Source organism: Diadema antillarum, unplaced genomic scaffold (assembly GCF_040938485.1).
Source record: "Diadema antillarum isolate AM-2024a unplaced genomic scaffold, OU_Dant_1.0 seq00000919_RagTag, whole genome shotgun sequence".
NCBI classification, from domain to species: Eukaryota; Metazoa; Echinodermata; class Echinoidea; order Diadematoida; family Diadematidae; genus Diadema; species Diadema antillarum.
Window position 1 is genome coordinate 473,463 of NW_027271771.1, and position 24,353 is coordinate 497,815.

The 24,353-nt window shown below is 39.1% G+C and overlaps 1 protein-coding gene across 1 annotated transcript in view; it reads left to right on the plus strand.

The window, feature by feature from the left end:
• The first annotated feature begins 3,259 nt into the window (after positions 1-3,259).
• Positions 3,260-24,353, plus strand: part of LOC139741310 (putative ATP-dependent RNA helicase TDRD12) — a 36,920-nt gene continuing 15,826 nt past the window's right edge. The window contains 12 exon segments of the mRNA XM_071651897.1: positions 3,260-3,377; positions 11,018-11,072; positions 13,392-13,547; positions 14,204-14,292; positions 15,063-15,110; positions 18,248-18,367; positions 19,793-19,848; positions 20,369-20,454; positions 21,590-21,656; positions 21,997-22,745; positions 22,784-23,070; positions 23,550-23,718. Of these exon segments, the coding sequence (XP_071507998.1) occupies positions 11,046-11,072; positions 13,392-13,547; positions 14,204-14,292; positions 15,063-15,110; positions 18,248-18,367; positions 19,793-19,848; positions 20,369-20,454; positions 21,590-21,656; positions 21,997-22,745; positions 22,784-23,070; positions 23,550-23,718 (1,854 nt within the window). The 5' untranslated portion in view covers positions 3,260-3,377; positions 11,018-11,045.

The following is a 24,353-nucleotide window of genomic DNA, read 5'->3' on the forward strand; positions in this document are numbered from 1 at the left end:
TTGATGTAGAACATACTAGAATAATCAAGCCTGCATGCTAAAAGTTCAGAACTTGTTTAATCAGATGATTTTATTACCGACATCTCATGACAATATAATATCTGTCTCTATTGTAGTTGATTTACTTATATAACACACAGGTACAAAAGAAAATGACATACGTGCATGTGAACATTTATAACACATATCATTTTCGAGGTATACAAGTGGAGGAGACTATGGTATAATGCATAGAGCATTATGCGTTTGATGATCGAGTTTATTGCACCTGACTTTTAAAGTTCGATCAACCGCATAATAGCAAAAACATTTCTGCTTTCATAAAATGTGATGGAAACGATATAGGGAATTTATTGCTCAACAATATCTACGTAGTCAAAAGGAAGCGCTTTCAAAAGCAATATACCACTGGGAGATGTCATAACCCCCCCCCCCCCCCGGCAGTTCTCTAAAAAAAACATGCATCCATCAAATACAGTTCTATGCATATCCATGGATTCAAAAACTCTTTTCAGCCATATAGCAAAGACATTTTAACTATACGAAATGTAATGGAAATGATAAAGGAGACATTGCTCTATACAATAGTGAAAAGGTATATCCGCACAAGTTTTGGGAGGTGCCCAGATGAGATAATTTTCGTTACTATAAGTATTCCGAATAAAGTTCGATCATCCGAAAGTGAAATACGGTCGTTATTCCGAAAATTTGATAATGATATAGATAGCGAAGCAGGGGAGGAAAGGGGAATCGTCGTTTCTATCAAGTGTAGAAAGCCCCCCCCCCCCCCCCCCCCCCCCACTCAGGTGGTCATCCGTATAAATACCGCATGCGCGTTCCCGTTTTCGGGAAAGGGGTATAATCATTTTCGGGGCTCAGCTCGGGGGAAAAAAATCCCCGAAATTCCTTAGAATATATATAGGTGTTTTTTTTTTGTCATTTCCCCCGAAATATTTTTTAATTAGGGGTAGTTTGCAAATCTTTCCCAACATCTTTCAGACATGTCCATCTGTAGAAATCCCAACCTGGACCCTGAGTGAAGGAAAAGTGCTGCAGGAAGTATATACATTCTTTCTGTGGTATACATTCAGCAAGAGAACGTCTCTATATATTCCTGTCCATGCATGCAGGTGCTGAATCTGTGGAAACTCTTTACCTCAGCACTCTTCCTTCATTTAGGGGGTAATTTTGTTAAGTTCATTTCCAAAAGCATGTGATAGGGGGCAATTCTATACTAGCCTCGATCCCTTCCAAAACCCTAAAATAGGAAGGTAATTTCGATGGCTCCCCTTCCAAAAGGCTAGGGGGTCAAAAATCCTATCCATTCCCTCCGTAAAGGGGGTATTTCCAAGAATCTGGAACATGCAAGCTATAGCATAGTATGTTGACCGCCTGAGTTGGAGGGGGGGGGGGGGGGTGTAGAGTATAATATAGATGGGAAGGGGCTGATCTCCCACGACCATGAGGAGCAAACAGGATCCTTTTGAATATCGACAATTTATAGAAGAGAATGTAAAGAAAATTCAACATATAAATATTTTCACTTTTCTATGTATAGCATAATGATAGAGCACATGCATGACTTTCTTCTTTCAGAAAGCAGGGGGAATATACCCGTCACACAATGTCAGTCGAAGTTGATGGAATGTGTGCTTTTCATGAAAATTAGATTCTACGGAATTCTAGTTTCATTGTCTTCATATTGTTATCGAAAATTACGTGTATGGACTGCATAGTCTTCTCATCAAGCAATGACGGCACCGGCAAAATAACCTTATTAAAAAAAAATTACCTTTGGAATAGATTGTCCGATTTTCCTCAAACCTTGTGAGTGATATTGGTGCTTTCCTTCAATTCACATTGATATTATTGTGGTCTGTGGTTTGCTGTAAATTGCAACAACGGTAAATTTGTTACTGAATGACGTTTATTTCATGGCGAACCTCTTTTTAATTTTCGGATGATTAACGAACATTATTTTGTTTTCGGATTCTTTCTTAAGAACCTCTAGAATAAGGCGAACTGTTCTTTATTTTTTGTGTTCTTTGCTTTCTTGATTGTTTGTCATGTTTTTGCCATTCCATTTTTTCCATAAGCATGAATGCCTAATTATGTGATTGGATAAAGAGAAGATCTTATACATAAGTATTAGTAACAACAGTCAACAGGAAGCACATTCAAAGAAAATCCTTTTGGAAGTGCCCAAAGATCAGTCTGCGAGAATACCCTTGAAGGATGCAGATTAACTAACAGACTAAGAAGAAGTAGAAGAAGAAATATTAAGAAGAAGAAGAAAAAAAGAAAGAAAGAAAGAAAGAAAGAAAGAAAGAAAGAAAGAAAGAAAGAAAGAAAGAAAGAAAGAAGTTACCCCCGGCCGCCCCGGCCCCGTACAGCCAAACATCAGGTTTCAAATCTTTGTTTTGAAGATTAGTTGCTCCGAAGGTTCCTCCATTTAATATGTTCGTTAATCCGGAAAAAAAAAATTGTTCGTTATCCCGAATGTGGTGTAGAATCCTCTAGATTCGAATACATAGGACCTAGAATGTAAATTATTAGGAAAATGAAATGAAGGTGAGTAGGGCCAATTAACCCGTTCCATACTAAATTCTACCAGGTTCCCGTAAGGAACGGGTTAAGGAAGTGAGGGCCTGCTAACGAACCTTCGGCATTTTATCAGGGAGTCGAACCTTAATTCATTTTCGTGTGAACGTACCTTTGCTTTTATTTGAAATAGCGACCTGCTGGATTTATTTTCGGATTAACGAACTTTCCGAATAGCAAACCTTTGGAAAAGCAAACCTTCATGTTTATTTAGTATATTTTAGCGCATTTTTCATCGAGTGTGTTTATTACTTTAACATAATTATGCAAAAGTGAGACGCAGTGTGTACAGATTTTTTTAACTTCTGATGATTAAGCTCTTTCAAATTCTTTGGTTAAAAATCAAATCGGTAATCTAATTGTGTCACTCCTCAAAATCGTATTTCGGCCTTCCAACCAAAGAGCGTAGAAACTTCTATTCTCTTTGCTTCCAACCAACCAACTTCCATCCGTCCTCCGGCTGAGTTGTTCCCTCCTCGTATTTTGTTGTGACTCGTCAAGGGTGCGGGTACCTGCTACACGCACGCTGCACAGAGGTGCTGGATCTAGGATCGCTGCGAAGTCCAAACGAACACGGCCCCGCTGACTACTCGGCGCGGGCATTACGGCCCACGACACGGCGAGCTGACCACTGATCGATCATTGACTACCTGCAACTTTTTTTCTAAAGAAACGGCGTGGGACGCATGAAGCTCGAAAAAAGGGGCTTCACAGTCAAACTTGTGTGCCACAGTTGTAACTCTACAAGTTGCCACGGCTGCTTCAGCTGGTTTTGAGTAAGGAAAAGCAAATTTAGGCCTACATTCTTAGCAATGTTAGACTTTACCTCGTGTAAGTTGGACACTAACTAGTAGGGTGGAACATCCTATTACCGGACGCTTTTCTTTGTGGCTTTGAATTCCGTACTCATAGAATGAAATTTCGGCTAAAAACAACACCACTTATTCACAGACTCATGGAAATTACGAATTCAGCCAACTTACGTCATTTCTTCGTTCCAGTTTTTAGAAAATATGCTTCAAACATACCCCTCTAAAAATAGTGGTTTTTTGCGCCGTGCAAAATCGCATTGTATTACCGGACGCTATTTTCGTAATCGAATAATCGAGGTCTTTCGCACCTAATCCTTGCACCAGAATCACAATTCATCCCACAAATCACCGTACACATTCTCACCGAGCGGATGACACATAAAAAAATCTGCAAATGAAGCTCAAATTTCGTATTTTACAGTAAAATGTCTGTCTTGACCATTTCGAACAGTTCACGCAAGAAAACCTTGTGAGAAATCGACAACTGGTTAGAGTATACGTGCTTTGTCTATATGGGAGCTGCACGCGCGCGCGCGGGTGATGAGTTGCGTGCCCCTTGCGCACAACTATTCCGCATCGTTCGCGTTTGAGGACGATAGCTACAATTTTTCCGATATTGATCAGTGAACTTTTGGTTCTAATAGAATCTTCAGCATTTTTCCTGTATGTGAGTGGGATTTCATAGAATTTCAGTCGCGAAATGTGATTCAAACATGCATAAATATTAACTATAAGCGAGGTGCGGGTCACTCAACTATAAATTTGAGGTAAAATGTGAATTTTTTCGTGTTTTTACATTTTTATGTGGCGTTTTTTGCGATTTCGGTCCACACAAAGTTCTGTGAGGCTAATCTACGAAGTCTCGCGCGTACAGAATGTCATTAGTACGCAAAAATGTGCGTGTCCGGTAATACCATGGTGTCCGGTGACACCATGCTTGCCTATACGACCAGCAGCCCCATACGCATATGGGGCTGCTGGTCGCAGTTAGTTGGACACCATCACGCACGGTCATGCTTGTTGGCAATGTAACTAGTCTAGTTGTATTAAACGTAAATTTACAATAAACTACAATGTAAAATTTCTGTCATTGGGCATTATAGAATAGACCATATGCTGGATCTAGATCTGTCAGCTAGATATATCTTGGGTGGAAATTGATGCTGTTGTTGCTTCCATTCGTACGACTTAGTTCTACACAGTCACAGACGCCGCAGTCATGACAGTGTAGCCCAACAAGACGCTGCGCGAAACATTGAATTGTGTCCTTAGCCTACAGCGACAGAGCGCTTAGAGCTGTGTAACAGTGTATATGGTAGCCCTACTACATATCGACCACCTTCTTTTAAACCGACCGCGTATAATTCGCGCACTGAACACTTAGTACGCACTTCTCTGCGCTCAAAGCACATAAAAATGGATTGGCTTTGAATGTAGATGAGGATGGTGTGGGAAAACGCGATAATTCACTGTTCATTAATGGTTTTAATCAAGGACAAAATTTCGAATGAATATTTTCACCGAATCGTAATGACAGCACAATGTAATGTCTATGGAAGTTTCTAAAAGGCTTCTAAAAAGCTTTGTACAACGCGGTGTTCAATACAACCGCGACAATTCGGTTTGCGTGCATTGTCAATGCAAAAGCGGTCGATCCTAATAACGCGATTTACCGCGGGGAGCTGAAACGAGGCCACGCAAGTTCGTCGGCAATATTTTTGCACTGAAACTTCGAATCGAAGAGGGAACAACGGCATTTGACAGAGCTGGATTTTCTCAATCACGTAGGTCAAGTTTTTTACGTGAATTTCAGTGTTAAATATTCTTATCAAGCAAATAAACATTAGGCGGTCGATGAGTAGTAGGTCCAACCCTACTGATAGTTACTTCCATTCTAACCCCGGGCAGGGCGCTCCGTAACACAGTTTCATTTAACAAATGTTAGGCCAACAACAGTAGGGCCTAACCCCGGGGCGCTCCTTGTACATTTGTATGGTGGGAGACTGGTACGTAGCGTTGGGGCTGGTCGCAGTTAGGCCTACTTAGTACTACAGTAACCCCGGGGGCTCCTCACACATTGCTTTGCGTTTGGGCTAGTCGCAGTTAAGCCTACACCGTACACGTACAGTTCAGTGGACATCAGTCATAGCGGCCTCCAGTCCTTGCCTGACCAACCGCCATGCACAGCACGGCAGACGCCTGTCGCGACAGTTGTGAAAGTTGTGCTGCTTGTTAATCATCTAGTATGTCGCACTACTGGTAGGCCCATCAACAATGTTGTTGAGGATGACGTGTGCAAAATGTTGCCGGACTAGGGCCCCGTTTTATCAAAAGATAAAATCGATTTTAAATTTCCTTACCACACAGGCTGCCATAGACTTACAGTTGAAATCAACTATATAATCAATTTTAACCTTTCATAAAACAGGGCCCTGGACTCTAGTTTGGTGGTGTTAATGTTATCCTGCATTGAAGGGTTCCAGACAATGCAAACGTACTCCAGTTTAGAGTGCAGCAATGGTGTAGCATAAAAGCATAGGTTGTTTTTCTCTCTTGCGTGGGATTGCACCAAAGTTTCTTCTGAGAAAGCAGATGTTGTGTTGTTTTTCTTGGGTGAGGCTTCACCATTGAAACAAAAGTTTCACTGTAGGACAACAATATTTTATAAAGAAAATATAGACAACCAAAATTCAACATATTTTCATGAACATTTCTGGCAAAATGAAAGGGCACTTGACTTACCCCTTCCAGAAAGCAGGGTTAACAATAAGTCAATATTACCCTTCACAGGTGTCAGTAATAAGTCAAGAGAATGTGTACTTTTCATTAAAAAATAGACTGTTTGTGGAATTCTCTTTATTTTCTTTACCGGTGTATCGTTATCCTGTGGTGATGTCACAAACTGTAGTCTTCTCATCCAGCCTTGGCGCGCCATGGCAGCACTGAAACTTTAAAACTTCATAGCTTTTGACCAAATAGTTCACTTTTCCTCAAATTTCAGTGTGGCGTGTTCTACTATACTGCTGCATTCACTCAATCCACACATAGGGTAAACACACCTGTTTGCAGCAGGGTGCCTATTTCTGGCAGGGGCACTTCCATTCATTAATAACAGAGCTAATGAACATGTCATCATGTCCAAATATTTCTCCTTAAGTGCCAAGTGTGTACCAGATTGCTGAATTTCAATTCTGAAAATGCAAAATCTCCCTGTCATGGGAGGGGATACCCCCTCCCACACCCGCCCATGTTCAGTCCTTTTCCCATCGACCAAGACCCCGTTTACAATGAGTGAAAAGGCTGGGCCCGGCCTTCATTTCACTGTAAATGCGCAAAAGGCCAAATGCGGTACCAAATTTAATGGCTTCAAGACTCTCTGCCCGTACTATTTCCCTATTTATGATATTAACGCCCTCAACGTCGAAAACTGGTATAGTTTAAGGTGGTTTTGTCCTGCAAAGGCGGCAACTTTGTCGCGGGGTGGCGACTTTGTTGCCAGGGAGTCCAGTGGCAAGGGTCTGGAAACCAGACTATATCCAGGGCCGGCGCAGTGTTTTCAAAAGTGTGGGGGCCCACTTCCAGGTTTCATGAGCTAACAAGCAAAAAAAAAAAAAAAAAAAAGGTCCTCGGCTCATCTGTCCCCGTCCACTTCCGGGTTTCTTCAGCTAACAAGCAAAAAAAAAAAAGGTCCTCAGCTCATCTCTCCCCGTCCACTTCCGGGTTTCTTCAGCTAACAAGCAAAAAAAAAAAAGGTCCTCAGCTCATTCTCTCCCCTCCCATTTTAGTGCCACTTACGTACTTCCGGGTTGAAAAAAGTGTGGGGGCCCAAAGTGATGACACCTTATGTATTCCTTTGTATGGTGCACAAAAAGTGTGGGGGCCCGAGCCCCCACGGCCCCCACGGCTGCGCCGCCCCTGATATCAAATTGTGACCGGCACCCTCCAAATAATAGTTTTTGTTTACAAGCAGAGAGCCACTACGACAAAATATTGAAAGGTTTGAATTAAAAGCCCGGGCCAAGCCCGGCACTGTAAACGGACAAAATTGTGGGGCCGTTTTCAAATTTATAACAAATTGCAATGAACAAGGATGACATAGCAGCCTCACCATAAGAATGCATGAGTTGAGGCTCAAGGAAGCAGAACAACAGGAGAAAGCATGCATACATTCTACACAGGTGAACTTGTTTTAATTAAGCAGGCGGTATTGTAATGGAATTACACTGCAACGTTTCTGAAATATGTGAATCTCCTATTTCATCAACATTGTTCAGTGTAATCTGTTTTAGGTTTTCTCAGCTCTCAGCGACCACAATGAATTCCACAAAACTATATGGGGCTTTCGATATATGTACTACATGATGTGAAATCATGAAAATCATTTAGAATGCCCCTTTGACAGACTTACGAATATATTTTCATCAAAAGTGTACACCAGATCTATCACTTCAGTTTTAAAAAATGCAGATATTTATGTTGGGTGCGAGGGGATATCTCCTTTCAGTTAACCCTTTCCCTGCTTGGTTTCCTCCCATAGTTTTAGTACACTTTTTAAGGATTAACAATTTCTCCAAATTCCATCGAAAATGTGTTTACGATATATTTTTATTTGAATTCCTCATATGCGGTGCATTGATTTTAGACTTCTAAATGTTCCATGCTCTTAGTAGGCCTACACAATGATGCCGCACCCATGGAACAAGAGCTGAGATACCGTCAGTTAGTCATTCACATATCTGTGAATAGGCATTACAGGTTGCCTATTTATTTTTCTCACTCAGATAAAAATTGGGCTTTTGAATTTTTGCAAGATACCAAGAAAACACTTATGATATAGTACAGAGCATACCATTTTAAGAGGAATTCAAAGTTTATTTGATGAAAATCGGGTTTGGAATGACTGAAACATCCAAAAACAAAGTAAAACAAAGCGATCGTAATAAAGTGTGGGTCCCACACTTTATTAGAATTACTCTTTTTTGGATATCTCAGCCATTTCTAAACCAATTTTCATCAAATATTGAATTCCTCATAGAATTACAGGCTCTTTCATATCTCATAAGAGGTTTCTCATTATCTCACCAAAAAATGTAAGAAACCTGAAATTAGGTCTCAACCAAAACTATACGATCCCTTTAATGTGGAATGATAGGCTGCCTCAGCCCAGAGTCACATGAAAGTCAATAACTTCTATCGTGTCTGATCAACTTGCATTGAGTGGTATATGACTGCAGTGGTGGGGAATCCCCTTGAACCAATATGAACAATATCTGATACTACGGTGAACAACTGTATCATTCAACAATTGGCACATATAGTTCACTGCCGGCACCACGTTTTCAAAAGTGGGGGGGGGGGGGCACTTCTGGGTTTCATGAGCTGACAAGCAAAAAATAAAAAACAAAAAATGCCTAGTGCAATGCAACTTCTGCTTCAGCTGTCAAACAAAAACAAAAAAGGTCTTCTGCTCATCTTTGTCATTCCACTTCCAGGTTTCTTCAGCTGACAAGCAAAAAACCAAAGGTCTTCAGTGCAAAAACAAAGCCTTACTGCACTCACACTTCAACGTTTCTATCTAGTTCTTTTTAGTGCCATTTACGCACTTCCGGGATAAAAAAAAAGTGGGGGGGGGGGGCCCAAAGTGGTGACACCTTATGTATTCCTTTGTATGGTGCAAAAAAAGTGAGACCCCGAGCCCCCCTGCCCCCCCCCCCCCCCCCCCCCCCCCCGGTTCCACCAGCCATGCAGTGTATGCATGGGAACTGACTGTCAATGAATAGAGATTATGATACTGAATCCCTCCAATGCATGTTTTGTCACCTTGGCTTTCCTGCCGGACTGAGGCACAGCGCTACTATTGAGAGGGCGTGCTAACTTCACAGTTGGGTTGCATTTGGTGGGATTACTAAATGCTGATCAAAAAGCTTGACAAGTTATGCTTATAGTGTGTGGGCATTCAGTAGTGGGTGATATATGACTCTTTCTTTCAAAGATTGTAGGGGCCTGTTTCACAAAGCTCTAAGATCAATCCTAAGTTCAATTAAACTGGTCTTGGGTACAGTTGTGGGATCAGTCAGGCCTCGGAAGTTAGGAACTGTTTCACTGAGCCATTTGGGAACAGTGCCAAGCAAAATAATGAACCTAAAGTTGGGACAGATTCAGATCAGATGTAGCTAGGAAGGATACATCCAAACATTCAAGATGGCAACCCTTCTCATAGCAGTAGAAGTGCAGAGAGCCTTATATGGAGATAGAATGTTCCTTGATGAGACTGGGCCGCTTTATCTGTATAATGGTGCAGGTGCTGAAGAGGTACAGGTTTACATGACATTATATCGCTATAGTTCAAATTTTATCATTTTAGAATTGAAACTGCAGCTTCTTGAATCTTATGGGTAACCTTGTTTTTATCAAGGTTATGGAGTAATGTATACTCATTCATTTCTGCTTGTGTTGTATATTTGACTGTTCTGTGTTATTAGCTCACCTGAGTCAAAGGTTCAAGTGAGCTATTGCGATCACTCGTTGTTCAATGTCCGATGTGTGTCGTCTTTTTGTTAAATTTCACATTTTCTTGTTCTTGACTAAATATATTTCGGTATTTCCACAGTAAATTGATACTTTCAGGGATGAGTGGTTATTTTCTGTTTCCAATGTGCATTCCCCCTCCCCAATACAATAAGATATTTTTGAACTTTAATGATAGATAGCTTTGCCCTAAAATTGCTTCAAACAAGCAATCTTTTTAATGTGTTCCAATTTTTTTTTTTTTTTTTTTTGCAAATACTTGTTACGCTGGAATGACATCCATGTACTAACATGAAGGTTGAATAATAAATGTTCATTTTTTTTTCAATTGAAGGGCCTGATATTGACTAAAAGAAAATTAGTAACAGCCTTTAAGTTGTATCAAACATTGTATTTTAAACCACAAACTTAGTGATGAACATGTGTTACTTGGACTGACAAAAATGTAACACTTGGGTCAGTCTAGCTGACATGGTTTCACTACTGACTCTAGAAATGGTATGAAACATAATGTTCAATAGAAATAAAAATGCTGTATGGGGCGGGGGGCCTCCCAGGCCCCCCGCCATATCTCGGCCGTCCACTGCGCAATCGAGATGGAAATTAGCACACACATTGCCTGTGACGTATTCTAAAACACTGTTAAATTGATTTTTTGTTTTCTTAAATTATCATTTATGCCAAATTATGCTAATTTATGCATAATGATGCATGAATATCAGATAATTTGCTATAAATCGCTAAAAAAAAACAACTAAAAACAGGCACATTTGTGTGAGTATTCTTTCTGGTGTCCTTGGCAAATGTAGATGGAAAAAAAAAATTGTGCCATCAGAAAAATTTCCTAAGTATTTTATTGTTTTTTTTTAATTTCTTAATTTTATATTTCTTTGGTCTTTTTCTTTCGACTTTTTGTTTTTCATTGTTTTTTCAAAGAAATTTTTCCGCGACATTGTTCCAAATTTAAGAATATGTTGTTAATTGATTTTAATCAATAAAACTTTCTTTCCCTCTTGGGTAGGCCTATTTGACTCATTTTATTGACTTTTCACACTTGTTTCTTTCTTCCTTTTCAGCGACTGTGTGGCATGAGACAACATCATCATGACTACAAACATTACCATACTAAAGGTATTTGAGTTTGTTTGTATTCCTCTGATCTGAGGCCTGGGTGCTAGACTACTTTTTTTTTTTTTTGGGGGGGGGTTGTCCATCTATCTTTCTGTCCAATGGTCCACCCATCTGCCTTATCCAGGTCTAGTCTCATATCATGATTTAAATGAAATTTGAATGGATTTTTGAGGTAGTTGATCCAGGTTTTTACACGCTCCTTGAGTTAGAGTTGTGCTGATTAGATTTTAGGCAAAACACGACAGGGCAGAGGATCAAAGGTCAGTGAATCTGGCTCAAAGTAGTGCTTACAGCTTTAGTGGGAATGTTCAGTGGTGTTTGGAATAAGGGTAGAAATAAATAAGTACACCACATAATGTCCGTCATAATTCCATTTACATGAAATGAAAGTGGGGATGAGGTCACTGCATATTTACCAAATAAAAACAAATTTAAAAAGTAATTTCCGGGCATTACCTCACCTGTGAATGTGCAGTGGCTGTGAAAGTTGTTTGACAGTGTACAAATAAAGTTTATGGACAGGGTCCAAAGAAATGGGCAACTTAATACCAAACAATTGTTTGCGTGATAGTAATGATAGTCAAGGTTAAATGTCACTGTAGTGCATTTTTATATGTTGGCAATAACTTCACATTTGTGATATATGTTAATATCACCGTGGCAATAAACTGTTTACTGAATGATTTATTCATCTAATGCTGTATTAAAATGAGAAATGTTCTGTGCAATATATCAGATTTACAGATTTTCACTTTATGAAACATTTAGCATTTATAATCAAATACTTCTTCTTTTTATGTCTCCGCAACGAAGTGGCCAGATGCATTATGTTTTCGGGTCGTCCGTCCATCCGTCCGTCCGTTCGTACGTCTGTCCGTCCCGTTTTGTTTTTGTCGATATCTCAAGAACCGTGTGGTGGTTTTACATCAAACTTGGTATGAGGGTATATCCTTGGGGGATAATACTTTGTGTGGATTTTAGGGTGACAGGGTCAAAGGTCAAAGGTCACAGGTTATTTTGTGGGAAAAAAAATGAAATTTCATGTTTTTCTCCATATCTCGCAAATGGTTCAAGGTATCTTCATGGAACTTAGTATATATGCTTGTACCGATGGGCAGTGATTATCTAGGGAAGTTGGGGGTCATGGGTCAAAGGTCAGGGGGTCAAAGGTCAAGGTCAACTCCTCAAAATATCACTACTTTCCTTAAAATGCAATATGCCCGAAGGGTTTTTTTTTTAAACTTGATATATGGCATGTATTACCCAATATATATTTTTGTTGAAGTTTCTTGCCAAAAGGTCAAAGGTCAAAAGGAAAAGGTCAAGTGAAAGTGCTAAATTGCACTTTTTCCTCCATATCTCGAAAGTAACTCAAGGTATGAAACTTAACATATTTATGCATGTTCAACCTAACAGTGATTCTCTTTGGAACTGTGAGGTCAAAGGTCAAAGGCCAGGTTTAGATAATGCTATTTTCCCATTTGATACTGAAATTATACTTTTTCTCAATACCTTGAAAATTACTCAATGCATAAACTTATAAAAGGGTCAAAAGTCAAGTAAAAATCATCAGTTCCCCAAATACCTGCACTCTGACATTTTAATCATTCATCCAATTGAACCTAGTTCTAGGAAAGTGAACATTCAGCACATTTGTGTCAAACCTGTCATTTTAATATTTTGCCAATTGTGTGAAACTGTCATCACACATTGTCAAGACATTGTACTATAGACCTATTAGGAGAACCATGCATTATGGCGGAGGCATATCAGTAGCCGTAGCGATATATCTAGTTTGTCATACAAAGCTTCATATGGGACTTTTGTGGGACTTGGCAGCTCAGATTTTTCAAACTGGAAACATTAATAAACAGTGCCTTTAAAAGCTACCAATCTTAAAGATACTGTCAACCATTGGGAGCAGTGATTTAAAAAATGTTCAAGTTATCACATTTGATGCACTTGTATGTGTAGGTCAGTTGTATCACAAAACATCCTCCCATATGAAAATGTTGTAATAAACCCTAAAGTATAAGAAGATATCACTATTTTTCTCAACAAGCCATTACTGTAGATGGTTTATTCTAGAAACAAATTTATTATGACTATTGTTCAAATTTTGTATATTAAATAACTATACTTAACATTGATTATACTGATTAACATTTTAACAGCAGTTGTTTCCATCCCTAACTCCCATTTTAGAACTATTTTGAAACACTAAAGCTGGGTTTTTGTTTCATCTGCAGCTCATAAATAATGCCTTAAAAATGTAATGCCTGTACTGCTGTATATGAAAACTGTATATATGCTACACAGAGCGAGGACCCCTATCACTTCTGGGGCAGGGAGGTCCCAGGACCAGGGATGTCAGAGGAGACCATCAAGTTCCAGGGACTGATAGGAGAAATTCAGGACTACTGTTCATCGGACCAGTATGTCATGGAATACATCTCAGACCCTGTCAAAGGAAAGGTAATGGGGGAGACTGTTAAATGTATTTTTAAATTGTATTATCTTCCTATCTATTGTGCAATAATGCTTTTCATTTCCATAGTTTGATATTAGATTGCATGAATACAAGTATATGGCAAAAACATTTATAACATTTTATGTGTGTTGCATCTAATATATATATTTTTTTCTTTATTCTTTTTTCCTGACCAGAAATATATTTAATGAAAATTTTCAGTTGTGTGTTTGTTTGTTTGTTTGTTTTTTTCTGGTCAGCTTCCCTTTGTTTTTGCATTTTTAAACAAAAAGCTGCATGACTTTGGTGACACCTCACATTTATGCTTTGTTTACGTTTCTTATAAAATTCTCTGAGAAATTGCCCCTTTGTGAAATTTTACATCCTACTGCAAGTAAGCAAAACCTTTCATTCTAAACTGCATGTTTTGTTTTGTTTTTTTCTTCATAGTTTGTACATTCTGTAAGTGATCTTAAACCTTTTGTGTGCTTTAAGTGTTGATTGATACACAGAAAACCCCATAGCATTGTACACACTGTACAAAGTCCCTGGCTCAGAAATGGTTAAACTTGGCAATCACAAGGACAGTCGAGAGTTCTACTTGATTTGCAATAGATCCAGTACATCACATTTTTATGTTTTGTCTTATTTTTTCCATCAGATGTACCTGGCACAGAGACTTAGTGATATGGTCTGGTATCGGGTCCGAGTTCTCAACAACCTACAGACATCAAACGGTATCAAATCAAAGTGAGTATGAATCACAAAAGTTTTATCCCAAATCAAGTGTATTTAGATGAATGTTTTCTTTTTCTGCATGTATCATCTCAAATTCAGTCACAATGGAAGAAATAGCTATTCTGTGTTTAATGTGACCTCCAATGATATCTCATTGCATCACTGTGGAGATACTCATTTGACCTTTGACCTTCACCCCAAAATGAAGGGCTCAAGTGAGCTATTATTATATTGCAGGTTCTTTTTATCTGCTCTATGTTGTCTTTTATATCTCCATCTTCATCTTCAAACCATAGTCATAATTTAAAATGCAACTTCAGGGACAGAGGATACCAAGATATTGAAATGGTACAGGTAGTCCCCAGGGGACCCAAAGGCAAGGCCCCTGAGTCCCCAAAGTGTGTCAATTTCAGTGATCATCCTGTCCAGAGCTAGCACTAGAAGGCAGCCAAGTTGCATTGTTTGTAGACACAGTGTACTCTTGGGAAGTAAAGTACAACTATGTTTAGGTTGTCCATGACAGTGGTAGTGGAAGCTAGATTAGGCACCCTGAGTAAGTGGTAACAGTTTGACATAACATACGAATATGAAAATGAAAGTGAGCATGACTGCATGCAATTATGTATGCCATTATGATATGTTAGCCAAATTTGGTAACAATCATCGTGAATGGCAGGGGTTAGGGTTTAGTTGTTTGGATGGTAAACCTGCTCCCATTTCATGTGTAGAAAACATAATGATGATTATGATAAATTATATAAAAGCATGATATTTGTTCACAGTTGTCATATGGTGGACTATGGGGAACCTATCCTGGTGCCAATCAGCAGGTGAGTTTTATACTCTGAATTCGTAATTCCTTTTTTAACACAATGATGGACTAATGTTTTGGCCATATAGATGTATTTAGCAGGTCTTGTTTTTTGTTGTTGTTTTTTTTTTTGCAGATGGATAAATTCGAGTGCAGTTATGAAGAGAGAAATGTATGTGCGCACATAACATTCGTATCAGAATCAAAGTTAGTATATTTGCGTGTGAAAAAGTGATCACAGAAAATGGGATTCCATCATTTGCATGTTGTTAAATTTGGGAATACCTAGCACCAGACTCTTCAATTTTGCGAAAATAAAACCCCTGCGATATATATGGAGTCTAAAGGAACCTGAGCTTTTGATCCTAGCAGAATCTTCATCAGAGGCAAAATGACAAAAGTGGGGAAGGCAATCACTATGGACTACACACAAGAAGCACGGTCTGAGGAGAGCTATGGACACAGAACGATGAAAACAAAAGGGTTTGGTTGGAAGTCAAAGGCAGGGAGCCAAACAGGTATTAAAGGAAGGGGGATTAAAGCAAGGGGGGTGAATAGACAAAAGGCAGAGGTGGGTCAGTGATGATGCCAAGGATCACAGGGGGCAACCTGTGAGGGATAAACATGAATGGGGAGGCAACATCAAACAAGCTAAGGAACAATGGGAGGGTCAAGAATAGGAAAAGAGTGAGATAGGAATAGGTCAATAGCACAATCAGGGTATGCAATTGTGTAACAGGGCAAAAATGAAAAACGTGGTGAAAATGCTTTTTTTGTTGTTTGTTGTAGCTGAGTGTTCAAATTTTCATTTCATGTAAAGAACGAGTCAAAATTTTGCATTAAACTGCGCATAAATTAGCATTTAAATTAGGGGTGTCGAATTACATTGAAATGACTAATATATTGGAAAAATTCATTAAAAAAAAGGAGAATGTTTTTTTCATCGGATAATGCTGTTAGATATTCCTGATAAATATCACTTTCATTCACCACCAGCACATAGCCATGACATATCACAAAATATGAATGAATTTCATATTTTCACTTCTCGAAATGGATGATCAATTTTGTAGGCATTATTTTGAATTCAAATAAAACCACTTTTACATATTTTACCATATTTCATTTTTGCCAAAGAGTGAAGAGGCGAAACTTTCAGGAATAGGTAACAGACATGTAGTGGCCATTATTACAAATTTTTATGAAATTAGGGCCGGTACTTTGGAAGATATTTTATTTTTCATCAAAAAAATCATCTGTACAGTTTGACCTTGAATGCGCGCACAGTGTTTGGATCAATTCTCATATTTGTAAACACAGATAGAAGAATGAATGTGAGATTTATGATGACTTGAGTTGATATCCAAGCTGTGACAGTCAAACAATGACATATTAAGCCAAAATACTATGTTTTTGCTTATGATATCTTTAGAAATTGAACAAGCATTGAAATATGAACACTGAACACTTATCATATGACCTTCATGCAGTATAACATGGGCGTGTATTGCACTTTTTTATGCTCAGCAATTTGTAAAAATATAAAAAAATAAGTTCCTATTGCTCAAATTTGCTAAAATTTTCACACAATAGATTTCTACATATGTACAATTCACGGTTAAAAAAACAAGGATATTCAATAAGGGGAAAAGAGTCTTTAAAGTAGTCAAATTAGGATATACCTCACTGAAAATACTGAAAAATGGCTGCACTTATTTTACTCAGCATTTGAAAATGGCTCAAAACTCAAAACTGGCTGAACATTTATTGGCAAACAGCGCACCATATTGTAGTGTGTCTTCAGTACTTTCAGGAAAAGCAGAAAAATAAGCTGTTTCTCCATGTATAGCTGTACAGCATGGGTTAAAAGGTCACAATGTCACAAAAATAAGCCAGCATTACACTCCTACCAGGATGGGACTTCAGACCTTATAACTTTCTCCAGCTGAAAGAACCACTGTTTTTTATTGCATGCAAGCAATGCCAGGGAAAAATCCATTAATTTGATACCAAACACATAGGGGTAGACTAAAAATATGGACCTCAAATCTTGATTTTACGTAAGTTGTAAAACGCTTTTTTTGACGCATTACGTGGGTTTTGGGGGACTTTTTGGTAATTAACCTTTAATAATTAACAGTAAATGAGAAAAAATTAGCTATTGTCTTACCACATGTGATTACTGATGTCTTAGCATGCTGCATGTGAATTTTTAAGTCAGTTGGTGCATTCTTTTAGAAGTTACAATTTTTTAAAGTGAGAAAGTCATGATTGCATACCCTGATTGTGCTTATCACCAATAGCATTTCTGAAGGGGGGGGGGGGGGGGGGGGGAGAATGCTGGGAACAAGAAGTGAGCCCTAAACATGATGTACAAAGATTGGCAAAAAATGAAAGTGAGAGCCAACCAGAAAATGCAAAGTACAAAACATATCAACAAATTAAAAAAACAAACAATACATACTATATAAGAGTGGGTAAGTTATGTAAAAGCAAAAGTCAGAAAGGGAGAAATATATACAGTACATGATGTGCGCATATTTGTCTATACATGTAAACACAAACAAAATATTATGTGTATACTTGTTACATACATATAAACACACACTCAAAAAAGTGTGTGTGTGTGTGTGTATGTGGAATAGGACTTTTAAAAAGTAACTGTGACAAAATGAAGAAAAAAAAACAGGAATAAAAGGTGTATATTAGGTAAAATGCATAGAGCAAGGAATGACAAAAATTATATTAGTCATTTTTCTCCTGGATGTTGAGGCCATGGGGTTGGAATGTATGGCATACACAGTATTCTACACAGAAATTTTTGAATAATGTGGAGTCAAATTGGAAAATGTGTAAAATGTGTTTGTTGTCAAAGTGTAGATTACTCAGAAATTTCTACAAAAGCATCTAAAAGAAATACAAGAGCTGCAAGATTGTTATGATATCTCAGATTTCAGTTTATACACTTTCTTGTCAAGATGTTGTTTCTGCATGACTTTGCTATCAGACAAGACATTTCATGACAAATGAAAAATTTAAAAAAAGTCAGAGATGAAATATTTTAAAAGATATATAGCCAAAGAAAGAAATATGATTGAATAGTTTGTATTGAAACCTGTAACATACTTAATCTGTTTGTTTGTTTGTTTTTCGTAGATTGAAGGATATTCCAGCCAAGCTAAAAGCCTTCCCAGTGCAGGCCAAACCCTTCAGACTTCACGGAGTTCAGCCGACCACGCTAAGTGTTGACCTGGAGGAGAATGTGGCAGAATTGAGGTAAAACCCTGATGTTTGTAGAGAAGTCAATTTCTCTGCCTTATGCTCCCCATATCCAACAAATCAAAACACTCCACAGGCATTTTGTTTCAGTGTGTCATGTTGGAAATTCAACCTCTCCTAGCTCCCAGATTGGCTTGTAGGATTGAAAATCTTGTCGCTGATTTAATTTCCCCTTTGCAAGGCCTCAACCTAAACTCGCGAGTACCAGATCAGTAGATATGTGAACAGTCGCACTATTAAAGGGCTAGTATTGTATTGATGGAGGTGAGGATTGGGCTTTTTACTTTTTGCGAGATATCCAGAAACCCCTTAAGATATAGTACAGAGCATACCATTCTAAGAGGAACTCAAAGTTTATTTGATGAAAATCGGTTTTGGAATGACTGAAACATTTTTTTTTTAAAAAAGTAAAACAAAGCGATCGTAATAAAAGGTGTGTCCCACCTTTGATTAGGATTGCTCTGTTTCTCACCCATTCCACAGGCAATTTTTATCAAATACATGTTGAATTCCTCTTGGAATTACATGCTTTTTCACATTTCATAGGAGGTTTCTCATTATCTCACCGAGAAATGTTAGAAACCTGAAGTTAGGGCTCAACTAAAACTATACGATCCCTATAAAGTGTGAGTTTTCTTCAGTTTGTCTCCCTCTACAAATTAAATTTGTAAGATCGCAACTGCTGATCTGAGACAAATTGAAGAAAACTCACACCTCGACCTTCACCCCTGTGCATATATTTAGTTGCACGATTAGTTGGGAAATCCCTGTGACTTGTGTCTTATTTTCCTCTCCGAAATGTTCTGAGTAAAGTTGAAGTACATAGCCTCTGTTTTCAAGCTAGGGAAGGCATTATGTGAAATTCCCGGTATACCAAGGGCATTAGTGAGTGTAAGCACTAGATAATGCCTTGCTGTGTCAGAGCAGATTAGTGCCCTAAGAACAATACCATATTCTCACCTGAGCCAAGTCTATTTACCTTTGCTTAATCCTCTTATTCACTGCCTACAGTTAGGAAGGTGGGATTAGCAGTAAGGGGCTGTTGGTGTTCAGTAGAGTAAATGAAAGCAATCTGCAAATACTGTACATGTACGGTACATGCAATTGTGCCCAAGTTGTGCCTGGTGAGCAAATTGCTATGTGAAAAGTTGCTGTTGACAAGAAAGGTGCTGATGTCCTTATAGTTAGATTAATGCTGCATTAGTTTGAAGTAGTCACTAGCAGTAAGTGGTCATTTTCAATACAGATTAATAATTGATAAATAATTAGTTTCCATTGTGTTGGTTTTGTATTGCATTCCCTGTAAAATATCCTTCTGCTGTGATACTGCAAGCAAATTGACAACAGGACATGGATGAAAACCTACAAACCCACTTATAATCATCTTTTTTTCTCTCTCATTCCACTATTTTGTTTCTGCAGTCCTTGTGAGAAATGGGACCAAGCTGCTGTGGAATTCTTCAACAAGTTGATCCAAGGTATGACTGTCTTTACTGTGTATGACAACATGCTGAATACTTATTTCCTTTTTTTTTTCTCTCTCTCTCTCTCTTTCTGTGTGTTTTGTGAAGGAGGTATCAAGTCTGTTTCTTATTAGTAACCCGTTGAAGACTAGTCCCAAGTATACTCGGGCAGGTGTCCATGGGAAATGCATGTCATAGCAAAAATCAGCTCGTCCTCAACAGATTAAGGTATACGTGAACTTTGAAATTTTGGCAAACCTGTCTGGAAGCTGTGATCCACAAAATAAGAGATGAAATCAAGTTTCTTGTAGGCAAGTCATCAATATCGACTTCTCCTTTCCATGTTTCAGACTTCTCTTTGGTTGTGTGTGCAGATACATGTATGTGAATACGAATGTAGAAATATAGACTTTATATTTTCCAGCATTGAATGTGCAAAGATTAACTAACAGTAAGACCAGTCAGTCAGTTTTCACCACTCTCTGATATAAATATTGTACTATTCCTTTGCTATACTCCAACACTCACTTTACAGGCAAGTCGGCTCAAGTTGACATCCATGGCATAGGAAGGAGAGAAACGCGCTTCGTCACTCTGTACATCAACACCCATTTGGGACAGGTACAGGAGGGTCCTTTTTTTAATCTGAATTTCTTAAAATATCAGCACGTTCACTGGATTCAACAAATATATTACAATATGTGACCTTGTATCACAAAATCTACAAAAAGTAGCCAGACATGAATTATTAGATTCCAGCAGATTTTGAAAGCAGAGATTCCCAGCATTTAAAATGATTCATAACTCATCCAAAATCATCCACTGAGCCATGACAGCTCCTCTGATTTAATGGGTGGTGACATGCAAGCAACCAATCAGCATGGATGTTTAATGAGTAGTGATATTCAAGCAACCAATCAGCATGGATGTTTAATCAGTAGTGACATTGAAGCAACCAATCAGCATTGGTGTACAATGAGTATTGATATTCAAGCAACCAAACAGCATGGATGTATAGTGAGAAGTGGCATTCAAGTGACCAATCAGCATGGATGTTTAATGAGTAGTGATATTCAAGCAACCAATCAGCATTGATGTCCAATGAGAATTGATATTCAAGCAACCAATCAGCATGGATGTTTAATGAGTAGTGATATTCAAGCAAGCAATCAGCATGGATGTATAATGAGAAATGACATTTGAGCAACCAATCAGCATGGATGTATAATGAGAAGTGACATTTAAGCAACCAATCAGCAGTACCATAGTGAAATCAACCTTTCTCAATGAGTGACATTGAAATGATTTCACATGAAATCATAAGGGTTTGTCAAGTTACCGTAATTGTAATTTCATCATGACACATCTAGCAAAATATTTGACTGTGGTTTATGCATGAAAAACAGAGACATTAGTATGATATTTCAGGTATATATGTCCGGACTTTCCAAGAATGCCCAAACATAATATTTGTAAAGTGATCAATGAGAAGATGCCTTCTTCTACTCATAAAATGCCTGTAGGCTACTATGCCAGCAAGTTGTCCAAATGCTGCAGCCAACACAGCTCAAAATAAAGTTCAGAATTTTGCGGTTTCTCCTGGTTTTCTCCAATCTAAACTTGGGCTTCTAATATTCATCACTAACTTGTTCTGCTATTAAGAATAGCACAGGGATTTTCTGTGACCATAATTTCCAGACTTGCTTGAATTTATGAAAATTGTGAAATGAATCCAGGTGTCTTATTTCTCTTGCAGGTGAATGTGAATGAGGAACTCTTAAGTCAGAAATTTGCTGTCAGAGATGAGCGGGATTTTGATGAGGGTAAGAAATGATTATCTTATTTGTCTTTGATTTGACTCACAAACATTTTTGTCTCGGTTTCATTTGCTTTTGCATCCCCTGTTTTTTTTTTTTTCTGAAGTATCTCTCCTTTCTCTCTCTTTGCTTACTTTTCTATTTCTTTCTATTGTATCAGGGTAATCAGTATTTCTTTTATTGGCAAGGAATATGTTTACAAGGGAAATATATGGATTTGTAGTAACAGCATCAAATATTGACTCCACCAACTGTGATATCATAATTTGTACGAAGATTGATTGGAGAGGCACTGTCATGGATTATCTAATGGTAAATTATTTCTGGGTCTTGTGTTCTCTTGCAGTGTCTGAAATTGGTAGCTCGGAAGGTGCGCCATCACGCCCGGTAACGCCAAGAACTTACACACCTCAGATCACCAGTCCGCGAAAGGCAGAAGGTGGCAACTTGGACAGCAAAGGTTTAGCTGCAGGGACCCAGCGAGATGGAGCAGTCGGGAATGCATCGAGAGTGTTACCATGGCGACAAACGACAAAGTCTCCCAGTAGTGACAAGGGGAGGCGTGAAGGAGCATCAGTATCACCACCAAACAGGAGGTCACCTGGTGTCACAGTTGACAGAGCCGATGAGATAAGAGGACACTTAGGCAGGGGGGCACTGCAAGATGTACGCCCATCATCAGGCGATGAGAAAATGGGTCCCTCCATCCACAAAGTGGAGAGGATGGGAGCAGATCACTCCAATGAGGAAACCTCTGGACTGAAACAAGGAGCAGAGACTCAAGGTGAGGGCAGTGAAGCCCCTCAGACAGTACCTCTCGGTAGGGGACGCGGTTTGCCTGCATTTGGTGAGCAGAGCGAAGTCGGGCGTACCCGCTCTCCCAGCCCTGCCTCCTCCTCATCACCACCCGCCACCTCCAACATTCGAAAATCGGACAATCTGCAGCGGATGATGGCGAAGTCACCTTCCCCAGCAAAGTCACCCCAACCCAGCGATGTCTCTGACTCAAGCCCACAAGAGGCATCTCAGTCCAGAAGAGGAGAGTTCAGGACCGTGATGGAGTCTCCACATTCCCTGAGCCATCTACCAAACCCAGTGCGCCCTCCCTCCCTCTAAGATTACCCTTCATAAAGGCACCGGTGGTTCGACCCAAAGAGAAGACACCGCTACAGGGAGTGCTTCCGCCAGAAGTCTCCAGACTCCAGAGCAAATCTCCGCCATCGTTCATCTCTCCAGTGAATGATGAGAAAGTAGCACGGGTACCATGGAGACGGCAGGCCACGCCTCCCTCGTCAGACTGGAACAAGAGGAGCTCGGCCAGCGGAGGCAATTCAGAAACATCTGACCAAGACAGCACTGCACAGCCAGGCGACAATTTTAGAGAGTCGTCGGCTGAACGCACAAAAATTATTCAGAGGAGGTGAGAAGTTGCAGATGAAACATGCAGATGCCTAACATTATCCTTCTGATCTCAAATGTAAATGCAGTTAATTAATTCAGAGTCATATATGCGTTGTTCATGGCATGAATGATATGAATATAAAATTGCAGATAAAAGAGTACTGATTGGTAAAATGATTCTCATTTTTCTTTGAATAATTTCTGAAGAAAAAATTTGAATGATTACCATGGTATGATATTTTTCAGCATTGCTGACAGATATTCTACAAGCTACCATGTGATAGAAAGTAGTGTATATACAGTATGTTGGACATTATACTGCTTTGTACATAAGGATTGTAGTGTAGAATTAGATCCTGCTTTTGAGTAATGTTGGGGAAGAACGATGAAAAGCAAATCAGAAAGTATTGAAGAGTAGAATGCAGTGGATTAACATTGAAGGGATAAAAATGTGTTATTGCAGGTTAACATGTGATATTGTCTGTCATCTTTATATAGTTTGATGAGGCAGCTAGCTCCAGATGATGGTACGGTCCCCCAGCCTTCATCTTCAGCATCTTTTGATCATCGCCATGGTTATGACATGGGCGTGGTCATCCACGGAGAGCACATCCCAGAGCCCATCAAGCGTCTGCCCCAAGCTCCGTTTCCAGATATTCTCAAGAGGGTAAGGTCTCTATTTCACCACTTGTGATCTGACAAAGAAGTCTCGACCCAACTTTTTCCAAGTTGGAGGAATATTCCTTTTCATTTTTGTAGGAAAGGAGGAGATCATTGTTCCATGAAGTTCATAGTCTATGAAACATCTGTTTAGATTGAAATGTGGGAAGTTGATAGCAGTTGCCTTTTCTTGTGAAGTTTACTCCTGTTTGATCTCACCTGTTGTGCTTCAAGGTGTCAAGGGATGCATTTGTATTGTGTAGATACCATAGCTGGCATTCTGCTGAGCATCCTGATTTTATTTTAAGGAATACACATCCTAGTAAGTTGCATCTAAGGAATGTTCCCCAAGTTGAAGAATGTTTCCTCTAGAAGATATACAATAGGTGAGCGTCTGCCCATTCAGGCCTTGCGTCATTGTATTGTTTGCAGTGCGCTGTAGAAACCTTGTTTGGTCTACTGTGGCAATATCAGTGGCAGATCCAGAGGGGGGCGCTGCGGACGCGCACCCCCTCTTTATTTTTTGGTTAAAACAAAAGATATAAAAAGAAAAAAATGGGGGGTGCATGCGCCCCCCTTTAATTTTGCAAAGGCACCTCCCCTTGACAGATTTCCTGAATCCGCCACAACAATATGCTGAAG